Genomic DNA, 14138 nt, shown 5'->3' on the forward strand with positions numbered 1-14138 from the left:
TTTCCTCTTTTATTAATTTTTGTATAGTTTCTTTCATCACAACTACGGCTCATTGAGATTTATATTATGTCATTGCTTGGGAAAGGTTTTACAAATATTTACCACGTTTTAAAAATGTAAATGGTTTTAAAATGAAGTAATCAATTTCATCCAAAAAAAAAAAAAAAAAAAAAAAGAATGTACATTGAAGGCATATTTTATATTGGAAATTTCAAGGATAAAAATGAAACCATGTATTTACCAAAGACAACTTGAAAAGATGAATCAAAAGAAGAAATTAACATTTCATTTAAAATATGAGTTACGATAACAACACCTCATTCTCTCTTAATTTTCTCATTTCGACATTGTCAATATAATTTTACACACGGACTAAAATATAACGCTTGAATTTGATTTTAGTGGACTTTACTTAGTGGACGTTTAAGTAATGGACTTAACAATAGTGTGGGCTTTAGAACTGTGGACGTAAAAATTGTGGACGAAAAGTCTGTGGACGTAAAAAAAGTGGACATAAAGTCCGTGTACCAAATCATCATTCGACACGATTCTTCCATGAAGATTGACAGTTCTTATGACTGAATTCAAAAAATGAGTATGTATCTCAATTGAAACGCACACAAATTTTCGATAAAGATTTATTGTTTCTAGGAAAATCGATCGAAACGTTTCGTTGCAATTTTGTACAATTTTGTAGAATGAGGAGAGAGGATTCGCAGAAAATTTTAACAGAGACTGTTTATTAGTTTTCCTTTAAAAAATAAAACATTAACGGAGACCTACAACGTCACCGAGGTACACGCATTTTTCGACATTAAATATCGTTTAATGTACTTATAGAATTCAATACGATTTTCCAAAATTCTGATCCTTTTTTTTCGAGCAGCTGAGCACTGAAGGGTGTTTTTTGCATATACTTTCCCACTAAAATTGTGAATTATTGTCAATTTTTCATGCAAATCAAAAACTAATTTAGCAACTGAAAATAAGCGAAACAACAGGTATGGATTAATTCTAGTGGGAGAGCATTACCTGCCTTTCTCCCATCTACACCAGCAAATTTTTGTAAGACTAGAATTGATTGTTAATGGTCGAGTTCAGTTGATATTTCCGAAATCTCTTGACTTCCGAGGAAACTTTTGACAATTTTGGCGTGAAAATATGCGTTTGGCATCTTGCGGTGTCGGAACATTCCAGTAAAAGTTCTGTGCTCGCAATTATTGGTTTCTTTGAAATGTGCTATGCATATAAAAAATATGAAGAGAAAAAGAAACAAATAGGCATCGTTTCGATTTAATCAAAAACCGGTATTTGAGATTTTCATATAATTTAAAAAAGGAAATGGACCGATTGAAAAATTTGCCTCGATGTGAATTGAAACACATTGGACACTCTAAAATTTGGTAGGTCCCTGTAATCTGCCGGCCTATTATCAAGATGCGTTATAAAAAAGATGAGTATGATTTAAAATAAACACAAAGAATATCACATATAATCGAAGTCAAAACCTGCAAAGATTTCAACGAACATTTTTCATAGCAAAATAGCCCATCTTTTTTTACAAAATACTGCTGTTCACTCTTAATAGTCTTTGAAAATTAAAAAAAATCTAATCAACTTACTCGAATGTAGCTTTCTATAAACAACTGAGGTTACCATTATAATTATACATCATTTGTTTTTTTCAAATTTTTCAGGTAGAATTTAAAAGTCGTTAAATCGGTTTCTGTTAGACAGGTTTAAGTCCAAAAACTCATGAACCCTGGCTTTGGTTGATTGCGCAGAACGCTAAGGCTTATGAGTTTTTGGGCTTAGGCCCGTCGAACAGAAACAGATCCAATTGGGCCACGTTTAGCAGAAAGGAACCAAGGCACATCACCTTTTCGTGAAAACGGTTGTGCGGATTTTTCTGAAAATTTCGATGATTCATGCATAGCACGAAGCAAATTCCCTAAATTTTCGAAAGAATCCGCACAAACGTTCTCTCGTAAAATATTAAATTACCCAGTAAAATTTGGAAATAGCTGATGTGGCTTGGTTCCCTTGCTGGAAAATAAAATTTCACCGATACTCACGTACTAAGGAAAAACGCCGTATGAACATTCAAGAGTTGATAAATTTCCCGGATAAAATATGTTTATTTGACGAAATTTATGCATATTTTTCCTCGAAATTTTCAGATATCTTGGATCAAATTGCGAACAAAATAGTCTGAAAAATTAAAAGAAAAATATTTACAATTTCCCCCCAATAAAATCGTATTTTATCAGAGGAGATTTGGCAACGCCTGAAGGTTAATACGGTGTTTTTTCTTAGCATGGCAGGATACCAAATCAAGGAGGTCCTCATATCCCTGGCGCCGCGCGGATTACACCATCCCGCTTCATGTTCCGATACCGCGCCAGCGCCCATAGGGGAAAGTACTGGTGGTAACCGTGGAAGATCAGGAACGGAAGTCTCGCGGCGCAACACTCGTTCGAGGAATCATCCTCCCAGACGCCATGGTCGCACTGCGTCCGGAGCAACCACTCAACACCACGCCCCACCGCAGGATGGTCGACCGCGCCCCCTGCCATAAGCCCCAGAAGCGCCCACGCGGTTTGGGTCGGGCCGCTGGTCGCCCCCACATAACACTCCCGCTCGTAACTAATCGGATCCTCCCCCACCCACCATCCCCATTCTGCACCGAGACGAGCCACTCAACCGCACGCCTGACCCGCGGATCCTCATGCGACACACCCATGGAGTTCAACGCACTCAACCCGAACCAAGTCCCATGGGTGTAGTTCACCCCCCACTGACCCCACCATTTCCCATCGGGTTCTTGCTCCTTCAGGACGAACGCCAGCCCACGACGAGACACCTCACTCGTCTCCGGTAGCTCGCCCGATTGCCCGAGCATGCAGAGACACCTCCCGGTCACGTCTGCGGTTGGCGGGTCGATGAGGAAACCTTGATCAGAGAACGGGACTTGCTTCAGCCAGAGGTCGGTGTTGTCCACCTCGTAAGAGGCCCAACCGCCGTTGGCGGTCTGCATGCCGACCACCCAGTCACGCCCGCGTTGTATCGCCTCCGCGAAGGCAGCCGGGTCCGCGCGGTGCATGGCCATCAGCACCATCGCCGTATCGTCGAGGTCGGGGTAGGATTTGTTACCGTACTGGAACGGCCAGCCTCCCGGGAGTAAGTTCGGCTTCTTGACGGCCCAATCGCCAGCAACGTCGAGGATCTGCCGCCGGCGCAGCCATTCCAGACCACGCAGCGCGGCCTTTTCAGCGTGGAGGTCACGCGTTTCCAAGAGAGTATGCGCAACCAACGCCGTGTCCCATGTCGGAGACGCGCAGATTTGTAAATAAGCCTCGTCTTCGCGGAAGAAGAGTAACGACTCGATGAAATTCCGCAAGGCGACGCGGGGCGGGTGGGTTGCCGGGTAACCGAGCGCGTCGAACATGAGAAGAGCGTTCACAGAGTTGAATGATGCGGCGAAGAGACCTTCCCCTGGCCGCACGTGTTCCTCGACCCACTCTACCGCTTTGTCGATGGCGCGCTGACGCAGTTTTGGCGAGAGCCGCGGTTCGATCTGGTGCAGGACGGTGTTCACGGAGCGGAATAACGAGAACCAAAGGGTATTTTGGTGTGGCGCCTGTGGTAGCAGCCCGACCTTCTCGGGCGGGGTGTGGAATAGCTCGTCGATCCGGACACCGTGGAGTTGCCGCGGGTGCGCGCGCTTGGCCTGGAGGACCGATAGTGGCACGATGATGGTCCGAGCCCAGCATGCCACCTTCGATAAGTGGAACACGAACCACTTCGGTAGGAGTATCATCTCGACGGGTAGGATGGGAAGGGCCTCCCAGGGGAGGATGCCAACCCAGCAGAGTCGTATTCGAGCGAAGACGTTGGCGGTTTCGGCGCCGCCCGCTGCCAGGATGGCCTTCCGCGCCCGGACCATGTGTTCGGCGTCCGGCGAGTCGCCGATCATCTTGAGGGCCAAGTAGGCGAGGACACTCGCGTTGACCGAGGTTGGGCCTTTCTTGAAGTGCGGCCACCCGCCGTCCGGGAGTTGGATGCCGCGCAGGTAGCGCCCCATCCTCTGTTCGAGTTCGATGTCGGGTGTCTCGCCCAGGAAGCGGACCATGAAGATGTAGTCGGCTGGGTACATGGCGTCTGCTTCGTACTCGTAGCACCAGTGGCCGTCCTCTCTCTGTGCGGCGAGAATGGCGTTCGTTGCCTGTTTTATGCGAATATCCATCGCTTCCAAGTCGCTGGGGGAGGTTGTGTCCTCGACTGGCGAGGTTATGTCCTCGACTGGTGGGGTTGTGTCCTCGACTGGTGAGGTTGTGTACTCGACTGGTGAGGTTGTGTCCTCGACTGGTGAGGTTGTGTCCTCGACTGGTGAGGTTATGTCCTCGACTGGTGTGGTTATGTCCTTGACTGGTGAGGTTGTGTCCTCGACTGGTGTACTAATGTCCTCGACTGGCGAGGTGTCCGTGTCTATCGCCATTGTGTTGGTTTCAGTGTAGCTTTTCTCCTGGTGGCTTCTTTACCTGGACAGTAAAAAAAAGTAACCAAAATTGTGTGTTAGTATGAGAAGTAGAACAAAAAGTAATCTGATGGTGCCATAATTTCTTTTAATTATTATTAGTTTTTCTTTGAGTCCCATTGACTAAATCTTTGGGTTGAACACTCGCAACCTCGTTGAAAATCAGGCGCAAGCCGCTAGGATCAAACTTGGATCGCATTGGTGCGATAGTCGAATGCGATAGCTTCAAACTCGCAAGTCGCAAACTTTGAGTGATATCAAGAGAGACAAAAGTACATTGGTTTAGCAAGACTCATGCTTTATCCTCAGGAGTCTCAGGTTTTTGTCAAATTAACCAAAAATTTGGTTGAGCTTTCTGAGGAATTAGCAACTCAAAGTAACCCAAAGTAACCATAAACACGGACATTTGTAGCAGTAAGTTACATGAAAATTGCATCTTAATATACGCAAGACCAGGCTCGGACTGGTCATAAGGCCAATCTGCCATTGGCAAATACGGCCCCCTGGTGGGCCGAGAACGCGCCCCTTGAATGGATGTCCACATTGCATATGAAAAATGTAAGACGCGACGGCGGGAGTCGTGAACGCGCAATACTCTGCTCTAGTTTAAAGCAACACTATAAATAAGACAAACGCAAACAAACACACTATTGAAATAAAGCTAGGGAAAAGATGCGCGTTAGCGACGGCGCAGAGATACAACTATTCGTACTTGATGGATGTCCGTGCTGCGCTGCATCTGAAAAATTGAAGGCGCGATGACGCGAAGCGTGAGCTCTCAATGCTCTGATATACGCTGTCAATGAGGTGTCACTCAGTTTCGGGAGAAAAGTTTAAAATGAGGCTCGAATACGTTTTTCCTGTCTTTGGTTGTGTTGATACTCGTTATTTCTTCTTTTTTCAGGTTCTTGTCTGATTCTTTTTTAGGATGGATTTGCAGACCCACGTGTTAAGTGTTAAGCAGTTAACACATAACTGGCTCGGTTCTTGTGGAAATAATGATGCTTGGATGCGTCTAGGTGCTTTAATTTTTTATGTTTTCTTTAATTTCAGAAGTCTGTTGGTTACTTCAATACGTTCCATTGTGCAGTTTTTACTCCGTATGATTAATAAACTTTGAACCTGAAAACTGCATAAACTTGTGCTGCTTTGCCAAAATTTTCTGAGCCCCTCTCCATGTATAGCAGATGCCCTACCAGGAAATATCACATTACGAAGAACCAGCCAAGGGCCTACGCCCTCAGATGCGAGCCAGACCGACCCTGTGCAAGACAGGCAATAATAAATTGCAATTACGTATGGTAAAATTATTGCTACTGAATCGAAGTATTGTCCATTTCGCCTATCTACTGACTAAAGGAACAACTCTCGTTGAAATTTATTACAATAAGATTAAAGTAAATTGGAATTTTTCTTTTCATTGAAAATTGCCTATTCTTATTATACATGAACTTATCTGGTTGAGTGTTTAAAATCGGCATTTACAGACTACGTGTTGTGAAAATATTGCAATTTAGATGGGGGAAAAAAAGAACTCATAAGTTTATCACATTAAGTGGAATTTTTATTTCAATATTTTCATGCCACAAAGACTCAGTGCACTATTTGACTTGCGTAAATGTTTGGTTTTTCTTCGAATAGGCTTCAGAGTTTTTTTTTTTTTTTTTTTTTCAAAAAAAGTTCGCTGAAAGGACTTGGCTCCATGGAGAGGGGAGCAAAAATGCCTCCGAGACCTCCGAAAAGAGTCATAATCGTATGAATTCATATCTAGCACATGACGAGAAATACGGAGGCGCCGCACCGTGGATCGAGTCAATAGGAGAGGTCGGACGAAATTTGGAAACTTTGAACGCTTATAACTCCGTTTATACGAAATTTTGAGGCTCTAAAAATGGTTTCATTGGTTTCCTCGTAAAATTTACTTCGAAAAGCACCCCTTGGAATGTAAAATAAGACGAAATAAACATAAAAATTTGCAGTTTTAGTAAAAAATTTCATGTCCGACCTCTCTAATTGACTAGATCTACTGCGCGCCGGCGCCGATAAAATATATCTGTTCTCTGATTTTTCCTGGCCTTGACATTGAGGGAAACATTGCTCTGAGAACTATCAATAATTACGAATTGAATTATTTTAAGCCCAGTCAATTTATATCCGATAACGAGTTTGCGAAGTCGAAAATTGACTTAGACAAGAAGCATACCGAGCAGAAACAATCTCATTGATTTTTACACCACAAGCTTTTATCTCCGATTTCAAATCGCTTTAATTCAAATTGCTAAGTCGAAAAATGTTTATCTGTAATTGGGACTTTACAAATCTCTGATCGTGTTTTATTTTTTAAAAAGAAAAGTAACCGATAGGTTTTCTTAAGGTTTTCTATAGAATTTCCTTACTCGTTTAAAACTACAGAAAATGCCATTAAAATATTTTGTGCAGTTTTTCCTTGAAAAAATAAAATAAAGCCGGAGGTTTGTGAACATTCCTGTGTGTGCATGTATTTTTCGAATTAAGCCACCGAGATAAATAGCTCTACTCTAAATCGCTCGAAATTGGAACAATAACAATGACCATTTGTCTCTCGGAGAAATTAAATCCAACAGGAAATCTGTAACATCACGTGCCTAAGTAAATGTACATGATTTCCTGGATGCAATGGCAAAACTTTGCACAAAGAAGTCTGATATCTAAATGTATTAGTTAGAATTAAATTATATTCTGCTCTTTTCTTCTTGAAATGTGGGTTACGTTCGGTGGCGAAGCGTGAATAATTGACTATCGATATTTTTCCATCTGAATTTATGGTAACGAATCGATTATTAAGGTGTTCATCGCAAACAACCTGATAATCGACCCATTTCCAAAGCTTTGGTCAATCGATTCATAGCAAAGCCCAAACTTGCTACATCTGGCTACACCCGTACATTTACTGACCTAATGAAAACGAATAAGGCCTAGCCGTTTCATGAACACTTCAGGAGAAAAAATTCCTCAGAGCAAAACGCCTTCAGCTCCGTGCGTATGCAACACGGACATCCATAGAGCCCGAATAGTTGCATCCATACTTAATGATGAGATTTGTTATGTTTTCGTCGCATTTGACACTTACTAAGGTGAATGACGCTTTGAATGATAGTTTTAAAACATCAAAATACCACCTTTTGATCTTATCTCCTCCTCCCTTATGGCCTCCAACTTTAAACCAATTTTTTTATTTCCGGAGGAAATGAGTCAAACGTTACCTAATGACCTAAAGTATCATTAGATCCGACCAAAAGTTATGCTTATTTGTTTTCACTCCTTTTTACTGGAGTCAGAAACTAAAGTCATATAACTCTTAAACAAAAATGTCGGGAAAATTGTAGCTGATCATAACTTCGTCAATGATTATTATGTATCCAACGCTGTGAGTTTAACGCAAATTCAATATGATTTAAGGACTCTGACATGTTCTAATCTATTGCTAACGTCAAAACCGAAAACAACTTTACGAACTAAGGAACGCGACATTTGGAGTTTTATCTATGATGGCACACTCTACAGGCATTGTGCGCCTTTTAGATTTTACGACAGGATATAAAAAATCGACGAATTTTAAATTCAGCGCATGAGTTGCATCCTTCTTCTCACAAATGACATCGCCTAGATTAAGTTGGGCTCTTGGAATACTCGATGAGATCATAGTTCGATCTTTTGTAAACACTAATTAGCCCCCTACCGACATCGGTGCGACCTAAATTCCAAATCTAGGCATTAACCTCTGTGAGTCGGTGACATATTTTGATTCTTAATTAGAATACTCTAGATATTCAGTTACTGATTTTTTCATCTTACGATGATAGGAATTAGTCGTGCCGCCGGTGTTTATGAGCGGCTCACTTTAAATCAATTGAAAACTTTGGTGATAAATCGGAAGGAATGATGTCCCTAAGTTGGCCCAGGCAAATACACCTAAAAGATTATCATAAAATATAAAAAGATGAGACTTAGAAGATCGGAAGTGTCCGATCAATTACGTGTCATCAACTTCGATTTTGAAGCAAAGCAGTAATTTTTTGCGGTAAATTAGTGTCATCATTGTTGAGAGTCGTCTCCAGTGTTTACACAAATTTAATATTAAGGTCAACTATTGCTGTTTCAGCGAATTCTAGAAAAGCGATTGGAAAAAAATGTGTGGCCACGATTGGCTACACGGTTAGGCAGACTTTTTGCTAGACAGAGTTAGGAGTTTCAAAAATGTAATCGAATCGTCCACCTACCCAAGTAGCAAAATAGAATTTTTTTCTAGAGAAAAAATATCGAGAAAATCTTTAGAAAAAACAAAGAAAATGAGAGTTATCCAGAAAATAAAAAGAAAAAATATTGCGAGTCAAAAGTCTGACCAAAGAAAATAGATCTATTTCGTAGGTCTACTTTCTGTCAACTTCCCACTTGGAAAAAAGATAGAAAATTTATTGAAAGTAGAATTATTTTCTAACCGATTTCTTAATGTTTTCTTTTAAGAAAATGCAAGGAAAAAATGTATTTTCTTTCTATTTTCTTGTATCTATTTTCTAGATCTACTTTATACCTATTTTCTTTCAAGAAAATTGTTCTATCTAGAAAGTAGACATTTTCTTGATGAGCGCCACCTAGAAAGTAGATGACAATGCTACTTGGGTAAGGGGCAGAAACAAAGAGCAATTTTACAATCACCTCCCTACGGGCAAACTCTGTAATTGTAATTTGGTGCCCACTTTTTTTTGGTCAAAATTTAGGAGTGAATTTCATTTTCAGTCATTTACCCGGTTGAGTGAGGCTAGGTGTAATGATGAAGAAGGGAAGGTTAAATGAAATTACCTATCGACACATACCTGAATTTTTATTTTACATGAGGTGAAAGCTCATGATATTTTATGAACAATCTCACTTGCAGACACCAGTATTTTCCTTGATTTCAAATTTGACTTCACCGTATTAATATTACAACTTAAATTTCTCGTTTTGGGAACTAAATAGAAAACCACTATTCTCTCGGTGTTTTGACGAATTTAAGATGTTCTAAATTATAACATAAATAACAAAATAAAATCAGAGAAATAATCACCACCAACACTTTAAAATTATTTAGTCCGTTCGCCACTTTTTCTAAGCTAACACAGTGTTGCAGATAAGTAGCAACTCAGTGAGCACTGAGCACGTACAAAGAAGAAAACCTTATCTCTGACGAAAAAGAAAAGCCGTATGGGAGATTGATGCAATCATACCGCTTATTTAGCTCAATTGGACGCATTTCTGTCAAACGGAACTGTGTGCATTACGACGTAAGTCCTGTTATGCATGTATTCTTACGGGTCTCATGGTTCATGTCTTAATGCTCATAGTTCTGTTTGATAGAAATACGTCCGATTGCATCAATGGAGTCGCCTTTTCGTGAGAGAAAAAAAAATCCTACTATACATGTGGGCACCGGAATTTTGTAGAATGTAATCGTAAAAAATAATTAACTGCAAATTGATTGTTATCACTGCAATATGCTGAAGCAGAAGTGTTTTTGCATTAGTCAGCCACTCTGTCGTAATAGCGAAGAAAGCAGTAAGTGGATGCTGGGATGAACCTCGAGACACATAAAGGCATGAGCTAACCATGGCTCATACAGCAATGCACTTATTGCTCTCTTCTTTATCACGGCAGCACTTGGAATCACGACTTTTGAACTACAAGCACTCCAAGGTTAGCAATCCTCATTTTGCTGCTAAAATGCCTGTGCGTATCGCCCAAGTATCATTTTTGTTCAATGTCACTGTTACACTATTATATAATTTCAATTTCATTGGAAGTAGCTCACCTAATAGAAAAAATCGCAAGAAATTCACTACTTTATTGGGATTAGTAGTTGTGCTAGCATTTAGTCTATCCTACAAATTCAAGGCGCTAAAATTATCAGAACTTCATAGAGATAAACTTGCAATTACTAGAGTGTTGCGTGTCACTTCTCTTCTCGGTTCTGGGCGCAAGAATCGCCTTTAATAAACGAATTGAACGAGATGTTGACTGCTGATTTCAATAGCACGGCCATTTGAGTGACATTATCCCAATAAATTTAAACTTTTTCGCGAGTTTCCCATGAAAACCTTTACTTTGGCGGTTGTGATGAATGAGTTGCAGAGCTCCACAGTTCGTGTCGGTGAGGATGTGAACCAGCGTACTAAGGTTCAATGGTTTTGTCTATCAACACCATCCTTGTCCAAAGTCATAAAAAAAACTCTCTCCGCTCCTTTTACACTACTTATGGATTTAATTTGGAGATTTTTAACGTGTCGATCGTGTTTTGTACAAAGTTCACAGCACAAAGTTCATAAAGCAAAACAATTTGAGAAAGAAACATTTTTTCACGACTTTGGGTGGAATTTTAATGAAATAACACCACACTGCTGCTATGCTGAGGAAAAACGCCGTATGAACCTTCATGCGTTGCTGAGGTTTCTTTGATAAAATACGAATGTCCTAGTGAACTTATGAATCTTTATCTATTTTGATAATTTTTCTCGAAGTTTCACCTAATGGTCCTGAAACTTATAAGATAAAATATTTCCCTGTAAAAATTGGCGATAGGAGCTGCGTTTCAAAATACCATAGGAGTTCTTATAGCCGACTAAAGAAGGCTATTGAAAACCCGGTAGTTGGCTGTGCGGAAGCGGAGCAAATCATATAGCCGAGCTATACGAAGCTATAAAAAAGTATACAGTCGGGCTATAGTTCCTATCGCCGGGCTTTACACTTTATCACCATTGGCTATAAAAGGCTATAAGAAATTGTGTAGAAATTCGTGTGCTTTGGAAATCATTAAGTTTGATACGGAACTCCGTTTATATTTACAAAACACACATTATATTTTCCTTTAAAACATATTTTTTTTTTCATCAATTAAAATGAGAATAGTCCATACAGAGTGTACAAACATTTCAAAATCATGAGTTGAAAAACGCTGACTCCGCGAGATTAAATATTAGAGCCTAACACAAAGCGGAGCGGCGACGCACTGGCGCCTAAAAACCTAACAGGGATACTTCACGCATTGCGCAATGCGTGAAGTATCCCTGTTAGGTTTGTAGGCGCTAATGCGCGTTTCGCACTCTCTGCCCGCCTGCTCGTGCTCCTGAGCCGCCGCTCAAATTGCCGTCCCATTTTATTGAAGGCAAATTGAACGGAACGAAAGACGCGCAAAAAGGAGAGGAATCGACATCAATATGCTCCCTTTGCCGGAACAGAGCGAAGGTGACAAAACTACCGCACGCAACTATTCGAGCTCCTAAGTCGCTCAAATTGCCATCACGCTTATTGAAGGCAAACTCGTGACAAAATGAGAGACAAGCAGTAAAAAGAAGACTCAAGGTGTGTCCCTTTCCCGGGTGCTCACCTCGGATATTGAATGTCATGTACCGAAGTGCGTAACTTCTCTCACTATCTCGTGTCAACTTAACTCTTCAATTTTTTAGTCAGAAAACGCCAAATGGCTTATCCGCATTTGAAGTTACACTTGAAAGTGCTCGCTCCTTAAATCAATTAGATGAGGTTTCTTGATAGGCTCCTTGCTTCAATTAATGTTTTTTACGTTTTTTTATATTTTTTCAGAGGTGTCATTTCACCAGGGCAATGGAGCGATTGCTGCACCCTCTTAAATTTTAGAGCTGACCTTTCATTACGGGAATTTTGATCAATTCCAGAGCATTTTTCGAGATTTTCATAAGGTCTCCTCCCTAAGCTTTACCTGAATTGACGCCTATGAATTTGTTACCTAAGGGTAGGGTCGTTCTTGATGTGAAAGATTCGATTCCTTGAATGTTAAATGGACTCCATTTTGCCATGAGGAGTACCTGGAAATTCTGGAGGAATTTATGGATCATTTTAGAAACAGCGTATGTGTTCCAAAGTGCCTCCAGCTTCCAAAATGTAAGGAATTTTGGATTTTGCTCAGGACCTTTAAAATTTTACAATAAGGAACTTCTAGAATCTCTGGCGTATTCCACAGACAGCATATCGATAGCTAAAGAGCAACGTATACGCCAAAACGTATCTATATGGCGGTGTTTCAAAATTTCCACTCCTATTTAATTTTTTCAAAAAGAAAAAAAAAAAACAATTTTATGGCTTGAAATTTTTACGGAGTATTCTGTTAAGGGAGAAGAGAAATCGAGGAGTTCGTCAAGCTATTGCGTTGCCTAGTTTTCCTCAGGAAAAATAAAGGAAGATAGGAAGTTTTCAACGTCGTATACGGAGGTACGTGGTTTCGAACTCTGCCATCGACATGTGCCTGCCATGCTACCGACGCTAAGGATGCTAAGGATGCTAACGCCGTATAGACATTCGAGAGTTGCCAAATTTCCTTCGATAAAATGTTTATTAAGAAGAAAAGTTATGAATATTTTTCCCTGAAATTTTCAGAAACTTTTGGTGATATTGCAAACAAAATCATTCGAAAAATTTGAAGGAAAATATTCTTAAGTTTACCGGGAAATTCGTGTTTTACCACAGAATATTTGGCAACGCCTGAAGATTTAAACGGCATTTTTCCTTGGTACGACAGCATCACTGCCGTGATAGCGAAGAGGGCCGTAAGTGCAAAATTTTCGAAATCGAGTTTTCTTCAAAATTCATCTAAACTCTTTCAGATGAAATTACTGAGACAGCTAAAACAGCAAAATTCATCCCAATTTAATGAAAACGAGACGTTTGAGAAAGCCGTAAGTGCACAAAAAATGACATAGTTTTTTTCAAGACAGCCGTAGTGGCATGAGAGCCAATGAAAACAGTGCTTTCAAGGGGAATGCCGCCCTCATCTGCCGATTTCTAACCTGAAAATGTGTTTGTTAAGCGTCCAAAACGCAACCACGAAAGCATGCAGTAGATAGCACTTACGGCTGTCTTGCCTAACAATAACCTAGCATGAAAATGAAAAATACTCTTTTTAAGTAATGGAAATAAAATCAGTCGATTTTTAATCATCCATACGATTTCTAGGAGTCTTCCGGACGATCAGTGGCAATTTGACAAAGAACGGAGGCTTCTTTCAATAAAATGTTCTTGTCAGAAGCTTCTGAGCCCGTTTTCTCAAAACTTCATTTTTGCACTTACGGCTCTCTTCGCTATCACGGCAGATTTGTCTCCGCATTCAGATTGGTGCTTCCATGGACGAGCCAGGAATGAGACACCTTGTCGCGAAATGTAATCAAAATCACCCCCGGGCGGCAACCCTGGAATCTCCGGCAAGGGGCAGTGACTAGCCCTCCTCTCCGGCCGGGGGGCGGGATGGGGGGAGGGGGCTAAAGCAGATTTAATACACGCCTGAACAAATACACGAGTGCAAGTCGCTATTCCAGGGGCGGGGGCATCGAGAAGAGGGGGAGGAGTCGCAAACACCTGTTCGCACTCCCAAAATCCAAGACGGCAATTGCGATGCGACGCGCTCATCAATCATAGGCCCCGCGACAACCCCGCTCCCGCGCTAAGCAAGAACGCCGTATCAACATTCCAGAGTTGCCAAATTTCCTCCGATAAAACGTTGATTTTTGAGAAAAGTTATCTATATTTTTCCTTGAAATTTTCAGACAATTAAGATCAA

General features: G+C 40.9%; 1 protein-coding gene across 1 annotated transcript; it reads right to left on the reverse strand.

Annotated features, from left to right (window-relative positions):
• Window positions 1-721: 721 nt before the first annotated feature.
• LOC109030156 (probable squalene--hopene cyclase) lies at window positions 722-9724 on the reverse strand. Its single transcript, XM_019040985.2, has 2 exons — window positions 9391-9724; window positions 722-4541 (listed from the first exon to the last, which is right to left on the reverse strand). Exon 2 carries the CDS (start codon window positions 4496-4498, stop codon window positions 2444-2446), a length of 2055 nt encoding a protein of 684 aa, XP_018896530.2. The 5' UTR covers window positions 4499-4541; window positions 9391-9724; the 3' UTR covers window positions 722-2443.
• Window positions 9725-14138: the final 4414 nt, after the last annotated feature.

The sequence above is a fragment of the Bemisia tabaci genome, chromosome 7 (assembly GCF_918797505.1).
Source record: "Bemisia tabaci chromosome 7, PGI_BMITA_v3".
Classification (NCBI taxonomy): domain Eukaryota; kingdom Metazoa; phylum Arthropoda; class Insecta; order Hemiptera; family Aleyrodidae; genus Bemisia; species Bemisia tabaci.

Coding starts and splice junctions, on each gene's coding strand:
- LOC109030156 (XM_019040985.2), bottom strand. CDS start 4,498: ATGGCGATAGACACGGACACCTCGCCAGTCGAGGACATTAGTACACCA.